The sequence below is a fragment of the Limulus polyphemus genome, unplaced genomic scaffold, assembly GCF_000517525.1.
Source record: "Limulus polyphemus unplaced genomic scaffold, Limulus_polyphemus-2.1.2 Scaffold497, whole genome shotgun sequence".
In the NCBI taxonomy this organism is placed as follows: Eukaryota; Metazoa; Arthropoda; class Merostomata; order Xiphosura; family Limulidae; genus Limulus; species Limulus polyphemus.
In genome coordinates this window covers 399,961-408,757 of record NW_013666107.1, presented here as the reverse complement: position 1 = coordinate 408,757, position 8,797 = coordinate 399,961, and the positions used below count along the sequence as shown (strand labels likewise).

The window sequence follows — 8,797 nt, the reverse complement described above, 5'->3', positions numbered from 1 at the left end:
TATATATATATATATATATATATATATATATATATATATATATATATATGATGCTTGGATTACACAAGAGGCCCAATCTTGTTTTCTGTCTTGCCCTTGTCTACTTTTACTGATGAAGGAATGAATTCTCCAAAACTGAGTCTAAGCTAACTCAGTGAAACATAGCAACGTCAAGAACAAAACAGGCTTTTGTTCTGTTTTCTGGCCAAAATTTGACATTTTGCTGATAAGCAACAACAACTAAAGATAAAATACTTTCTTAGAAAAGAATGAATAACAATATCCAAATATATAACACTTCCACCAATTATGCAAATAATATTACAATCCTATCGCTTTAGAACAAGTATATAATTTAGGAATGCTACATATTTTAACAACATGGCATATCAAACATTATAATAATTCTAATATGTAAATAACAATGCAACAAATTAATGTATTAAAGAAAGTTTAACCCTGTATATTTAGTTTGACAAATTAACATGAGAGAAATTTACTGTTCTCTGCAACAGCCAAGGGTTGTCCAATTATTTATCATCTAATAAACATTGCACTTAATTATCTAAGCAAGTAATTCTGATACATCAGCAACAATAAAAAAATGAGCACTCTAACACTGATAGTTAAACTTAAGTTGTAAGTAGTATTGCTTCTTAATTATCTACATTTAAACTTTTTACAATTAACTTGTGTGATAATTAACACTAATTGCTAATTCAACATGGTTAAGAAAAACTTTTTTTCACATTTCAGATTATAAAAATCTATAATCTATTAGAAATTTTGTAACAAAACATTCTACTTTCTAAACTTTTATATATAATTAAATAAATAAATTGGAGGTAGAAAAGAGACAAGGTGGAGACTTTAGAAAAATATATTAGAAACACTGCATTTTCTCTTTTCTCATGGAGGCATTGGGTCCAGGTAAGTTATATTTTGTTAATAGTACAAAACTAACACAGTCAAGTTTACTTTGACTTACAATGGTTTTTGTTTTAGTTATAATTACCTATATTTTAAATACTACAAACTAGTAAACATTACTTTATCTACAATACTAATATATTGCACATGTTTTGTATTTTTAATAGTTGACATACTTGTATTATTTCTCTTTTTCACATATTTTCAAATGGAAATTTTACTTTGCATTGTAGCTTTCGCCTTATTTAATGACCAAGAGTCTAAAATCTAAAAATAGTTTCAGAGTTCTTAAAAACTTTTAAAATGTACAGACCGCCATATAAAAGTTTTATAGTTAATTATATTAGGTAAGAAGTATGTGTAAAAACTGTCAACTGTTGAATGTTAACTTTTACAAACAGGCTTCTGAAAGTCACTTACTTGCAGACAAGTATGTTGACTGATATTTCTCTCAGATAATGCTGTGTTTTCAAACAACTATGACACAAGTACAAAGCAAGTCTTAAAAAAACAATGATTCTGTTATTTTACAAAGAAACAATCTACTTTTCTTATTGTGGTATAAAGTACAAGTAATATTTAAACAAGGTTAATAAATATTAACGTATATCATTTTTTGACACAAAGAGAGAACAAACGATTAGAAGTTGAATTTACTTTTTACTTTCACAGATTATTTTATATAAATTTTTTTGAGCTTTTTTGTATGTCTGAGTATGTTCAAAGCTTGGTTTTGTAAAGGAGATTTGTAATCCAAAGACAGAGGACACATTTCCACAAAAGAAAATTATTCTGAGTCTTATATCCAAGTTGTTTCTTTTCAGTGTAAGGATAAAATCAGAGCATAAACCTGAATTGTTAACAGTACACAACAGAAAACCTACAAATCAAAAACACATGAAGAATTTCCTTTCATTATTACATTATACCAGAAATTGTGATTCAACTGGAAAGTAAGAAAAAAAAATGAAACTCTTTAAACAAAAATAAAGAAAACAGGTTTAAATAGCAACTCTGGCCTAAATATTAATAACTGTTAAACACTATTCTTTTAAGACCCTAATAATGTAAAATCAGATTCACCTCATTTCTCTACAGGCACACACACATGCAAGATTGAATTATGTCACCAAGAGAATACAAGTCTTGATTTTGACAGCAATGTACTGTCACACGGGCATTTCCTTCTTTTTGTGTTAACAGTCTCCTTTTTTAGTTTTACTTGCCAGTGCAGAATGAATTAGGACCACATGTGGGGACTTTATTAAGAATTATATTGTAGCTAGGTGTTCAAACATGTACCACAATGATACTACTGTAACTATATAAATAATAAATTACTACCTTAAGTGCATGCCAATTCTTAGCTACCTGGAAATTCCAATATGATCACACAAAATTATTCAGTTTTGTCCTAAGACCTATATAATATACTGGGGTAACTAGCAAATCATCTAAAGCACTTTACATTGTGTGTGTGGTCCTTCCCTTGTTTCATTTACAAGTCGTTTCATAAACTACATTAAGCATTAAACATTCCTCTGTTCACACAACTGACCTTTATTATTAGTGTCAAATCCATATACTGTAAAGAATGCTGCGATATATCTAAATGTATATTATTCATAATTATGTATTGCATTGTGTCAAACAACTACACAATGATTCCACAGAAACCTTAAATAATGAAATATAATACAGGCTGTTTGGTCTTTTTCTGTGAATGAACAACTTCAGAGTTACAAAACTGGATATGGAACAAAAACATTATCATCAAATGTAGAGAAGTTTAACTTTTTCTAACGTTAAATTTACAGTTATCCATAGAATACATAATTAAAACTTCAAAAATGATACAAGCAATGGTCTTTTAAGTTAAAACAAAAATACGTGGCATATTTAACTTTTCCAGTACTAGATTAGCCTTTTACTGTTATATTTCTGCTTACAGATATACAGTATTCTTCAACACTAAAGAAATTCCAGGAAAGAGATGCATTCAAAATTAATGATCAATACAAACACTTCTTAAGAACTAGCAAAACACGCAAAAATCACTCATTATTATTATGTCTATTGCTATAGTAACAAGCAGTTTCTCAGAGCATATTATTTCTCAACATGGTACATATATATATAAAACAAATACACAAGCATACATCTAAAGCCTTTCAACAGTGACAGTACTTATCAAAAACAATAAGATTATCACAGCATGAGATGTTTCAATAGACAGTATATACTAGTATATAAATAATAATTTAACATACAAGTTTCTTACTGTCCTACATCCACATTTAGCTGGGAACATTCATTCTGTAGATATAAGAGTGCACAATTTAAAAACAGATGGTGAAAACTACTGCTAGCAGACCTCACATTTGATTTCTATTTTACAAAGTAGTCGTAAGAGGAGCTTGGCACTATTTAGTTATGTCACTTGGCATTATGTCTTTCAAAGTGTCTGTGCTATCAGAAGCATAACAAATAAGTTATTATTTTCTCACTTCTTGGTTTTCTTGCCACTACCAAAATGGAACCATCCAGAGCCTTTCTTCTTTGGCAACTCTTGTCTTCCACCCATCATTACCATCATACTGGGATGGAAATTAGATGGTAGACTACCAGTTCGAGACTTGATGGACATAGGAGCATCAAGCAGGAGTTCTGTCACGGCTACATCAGGATGAGGGCGAGGTCCTTTCAATTGTTTAACTGAAATAATGTTTTATATTTCTCAGGACAATTAACTAAAACATAATAACATATTTGTCGTGATAATATTTGTAAAATCTCAAGACCTCCTTTTGATGTCTGATGGTGCTAAGATGTGGTTGAGTATTTCTGATGTTGTATATTGTAATAATATCAAAGCTACTAATTAGGTAAACAATACACCTTACTATTCTGAAAGAGCCATCTCTAGAAAATATCTAAATAAGCAATCTCTACAACTGTTCCAGTTCTTGGTAATCATATATTCTTGCCTTTACTCACCTCTGGGACGTTTTGCTTTCTGCTTATTCACAACAGCTAGCCGAGCAGCTTTTTTAGCACGTTCTGTAACAGTAAAACCTGAAAAACAAGATTTATAACAAACATGTAAATATACATATTCACACACAAATACATATATAGAGGGTTAATTCCATTTTATAAAAATAACTTGTGTATGTTAATGAAGTGATAAGGTGTTGGAGAAATACTACCTGTAATAGTAACATGTTTAGCATCTATGTTGCACAAGAGGAAATCAAAATTTGGAGTCTTATTATAAACAGACTATCTTATAAAAAGGTATTTTATATATTGACTGGATTTATAAAATATGTTTTTGTACTAAAATATGTTATTTTTAACCTTGATAAAGAATAACAATCTTTTTGACAAATATATCAATATACTTTTCCATTCATTCATAAAAGTGGTTTTTAGTACATAAGTTAATGCATACTTTCTTGATGAGCCCAAGTACTTCAAGAATGGCAGTCATGGTAACAATGTAGTTATGACCATTGTGATGATAATAATCTACTGTATGTATGATTTAAATATTTTACAAAACGTTTTCTTTCAACAAAATGATAGGCTGCTATTTGAAAATACCCATGATGACATAGAACTTATGCTTTACAAAAATCATTAACTGTCCTATCTCTATGTTATTCTGTTTTTATGGATATTGTAAATGTTTTTTATGTTCTCTCCTCTGAGAAATAATCAATGGAGAGAGAAGTATTCCATCAATAATACAGTAAGTGGATCACTTACAATTCATATGTATATATAATTTTACTACTGAATGGTTAAATCTAGATATAAAAAGGATGTAGAGACATTTAACATAAATATTGAGGTCAGATGACACCTAAACTAAATGAGATGACTCATGTTTCTTACAGAATATGTGAACACTTATATGATTTAGTTTTCATTATAATATACTGCACGAGTTACATGTATGTGTTTTTTAATTTTACTTAATAACCTACTGGTTAATTTAAGTTTCATTGTATTAATAGTAACATGTAAACAGAAACCACAGCAACAATACCTTGTTTTTCATCTTCCATCACTCGCTGTCTCTCCTCTCCAAATGTTTCCAACCACCTAGTTTTCTCTTCAGGTGACTTTGAATAAAACAAAAACCACTTGTCTCGTGAGGCACAGTAAATTTTCCAAGCATTTTTCACAGTAACTCCAAACTGTGCATCTATATAAAAAAATATATTACTAAACCAAGGGTTAACATATAGAACAATCTAAATTAAGTAAAATCAAAGAAGACACTAATTTCTAGACAAAATGTACACAATCCAATATCATACATAAATTTCTTCCTTGAAAGACATAGATGATAATATTTGATATTCTTAGTTCTCCTTTAATCTTTATTATTAATAAGAATCAATGATTGAGGTGGACTGTAATCCATGACAACTACCAATTATATCAAATTATATCAAAGCTCTAAAATAATTTCTTACTCAATCTCAGGTTTGAATTGATTAATTTAAACTCATGCAATCACTTTAGTTATTTATCTATAATTTTAACATTATGTATAAACATTTTAGCTTTATAAATCTAATGTTCTTTTTCAAGTCCAAGCATATACATTTTAGCTTTATAAATCTAATGTTCTTTTTCAAGTCCAAGCATATACATTTTATTTACATTCAAAAATTTGTTTCCTATGAATGTACAACAAATAACAACAGCTTAAAACCTATTTAATTAATATTACATCAAAATAAAAACTACAAACCCCCTCCCCACACACACACTTGAAAAGTACTACTAAATACTGTTACTTTTCTTTAATAAAGGTAATCATTAAAATAAATTATTGAACACAATGTTAATAATGGTTGGAGACGGCTTGAATGGGTAATGAAGAAAAACTTTAATATAAGTTTAACATAACAGCAAATGTACAATGTTTCAACAAGGTTTTGTCATCATCAGGTACCTGATAAAAAATACCAAACCAACTGTGGGAGAGAACTATGATAGTAAATATTTGTAGTTCAGGACTGTCTCTGTATACATATTGGTGTGTGCCTAGGTGGTACATGTCTGTTTTGTGTGTGCCTGTGTCTATATATACATACACACACACAAACACACGTATGTATGGGAAATTTCTAAAAAACAGTTACATGGAATTTATAGCCGAGTAAGAACATTTTTAGTACCACTGACAACACTTTAGGAAATGGTGCCAATTGTATCATGCATTTCACAGATTAAACAGATTAAAAACTATGACATACACTGATTAAAGAAACAAAAAGGGAGAGAAAGAAAAAAATTAAAAAAAAAGCTCAAAAAGCTTTGGATAATAGTTAATCATATTTCATATTTCTATTTATGCAACTGCGAAGATTAAGCAATACTAAGTACTAAATCCACCTGCAAAGCAAGAAAGCCTTTAACCGTTTCTCAAATTGGTATAGTAAAATAGTTTTTGTGTGTGCAAAAGCAATATCAAGCTGACCTCTACGTTAAAAAAAATATATATAAAAGTCAACTAAATGATATATTGTCAACCATGGGGAGCTAATGAGAAACGATACCTTGAAATTGTAGTTCTCAAGCTGGCCTCAGGGTTAATTAACTTTGCCTTTTTGCATACTTTTATCATTGTTATCAAAGAAGTTTGAATAAAATCATTTTAAAATTAATCTCAATCAAATACTAGTATGATAGGGCAAGCATAATAAACAGGAAGTAGATAAGAAATGTTTAGTTTTGTGAAGTTCTAAAACAGTAAGATCCAGTTCAAGTTTTGACATATATGATATGTAGGTGACGTATTTGTTATTTTTCAGTTACATAAGCATGGTAATGAATTTCCTGCATTCTAAAACACGAAACACCTAAACATTAAATTTAGAGAACAGAACTTAAGATTGCCTTTTTCACATACCTTAATAAGCAGTGCCATTTTCAAGTCAATGTGTATCATAACCTCCATTTTCTGGATTCCATGCTCATTTTGACAGTTTTGTTCCCAAGGTTCTTAAAATTAATTTAGTAAAGGTTTTGATTAACCAGACACATAAAAATGTTTCGAGTTACACTCTGTTGAATGACAAATTGTAGTTACTAATCTGAAACCAGCCTTCAATCAACAAAATATGGCTATCTGTTTTTTTTCCTTCAAAATGTAAGATTGTTCCAATTTAATAGCTAGTGTTTGGGAGGTGCAAGGTTGGCCCTGTGGAAGAGCTCTGGATTTTGTAGCTGGGTCTGAATCCATACAATATCACAAAATATTCGCTCCACTTTAGATTGGTAGGGTACTACTGACTGGTTGCTTTCCCTCTGATTATTAGTTCAAAATTAAGGATGGCAGCAGATAACCTTAGTAGCTTTTGATAAGTATAAAAAAATAGAGTAGCGTTTGACCTATTTAAGTTCTACTCTGCATGTGCTGTACTTAAAAATACTAAAATTCTATACTGTGTTTGGTTCATCATATCACTATTCTGACATATATTTAGTAGCATTATAGCTTAATGTCTTTGAAACACTATATTTAATGAATGTACAATTCTATATGAAAAAAAAAGTTATCCTACCTTTTCCATCCTCTATATTAAAGATACAACATGAGTCTAAATCAATTCTTCCTTTATATACATAGTTCTGTCTTTTCAAGAGATCCTAGATAAAACAATAAGCATGTGTTAGGAATCTTCTAGTCACAGTTAAAGTTAGAATGCAGTAATTATATTACAGATGTTATTAACAACTAGTATTATATACCCTAACCACATCCTAAATACAAGGACAACTAATATGGCATGTAGTAAACATATAATAATAAAAAAAAGACTGTATTATAGCACCTGGTTCTAGATTGTGCAGCAACAAGTATGGTACATAACAAAATGTCTTTGGAACAGAAACAGCTAGTAAGAGATGTAGTGACCTTGTCCTAATTACAGCAGCAACAAGGATATGAATCAAATATATATTTAAAACAGAAAAAAAAAAACACCTAAAATAGTGATTTAGCAAACTTGTCCTTGGAACAAAAAAAAATCTTATGAGATGTGGTTACTATGTCCAAGATACAGCAACTACTAGTATGGAATGCAGATATATCTAGCATGACATACTGTATAAACCATGTTCTAAATACAGCAAAAAGCTATTGTATTATATAATGCCAGTGTTGTAGATACAGCAACTACTAGTATGCCATGCAGATATATCTAGTTTGATATGTTGTATAAACCTGATTCGAACCACAGCAATAATTAGTGTATCAGATAATGCCCATGTCCTAGATACAGTGACTGTATGGCCAATAATAACCACAGCCTAAAAAGTAACAACTAGTGTTATATTAATATGCATATCCCAGATAAATAGAGATAGAGGTAATATGGCAGCTAATTTTCAAGTAAAACTTGTAACTAAATGAGATGTGGAAAAGGTATCATCATAATTTTGAATTTGAAACTTTAAACACTTTTTTTATTTGAACAAAAGCTAAAGAAAAGCTTTATGAATAATTCTAAGTTGAATAATAATTATTATTGATAGATATATTCTCCATATTTGTGATTATTTTCAAGAAAGCTATGCATAACCAGTTTTTTATAGCTATGATTTGTGTGAACAAATATAAGGGAACAACATCAGTGCCACAACACAAATATTTTCTTTCATTTTTCTTATAAACAATATTCTTGCATAACACAACCAAGTTTTCTTAATTGCCTCTAAAATCAAGTATTAAGCATGATTTTTTTTTTATAAATAGCCCCTAAAGATAATTACTGTTCATATATATAGAATTATAGAGTAGATTATATATACTGTTGCGTCAGCAAGGTCACGTGACTAGTGT

At 29.5% G+C, this 8,797-nt stretch overlaps 1 protein-coding gene across 1 annotated transcript in view; it reads right to left on the bottom strand.

Moving 5' to 3' along the window:
* Positions 1 to 1,574: 1,574 nt before the first annotated feature.
* LOC106458654 overlaps positions 1,575 to 8,797 on the bottom strand; it is a 177,897-nt gene continuing 170,674 nt past the window's right edge. Inside the window, exons 14-17 of the mRNA XM_013918182.2 lie at positions 7,518 to 7,602; positions 4,985 to 5,143; positions 3,928 to 4,005; positions 1,575 to 3,645 (exon numbers count right to left, since the gene is read on the bottom strand). Of these exons, the coding sequence (XP_013773636.2) occupies positions 3,434 to 3,645; positions 3,928 to 4,005; positions 4,985 to 5,143; positions 7,518 to 7,602 (534 nt within the window). The 3' untranslated portion in view covers positions 1,575 to 3,433. The remainder of the gene's footprint in view (positions 3,646 to 3,927; positions 4,006 to 4,984; positions 5,144 to 7,517; positions 7,603 to 8,797) is intronic.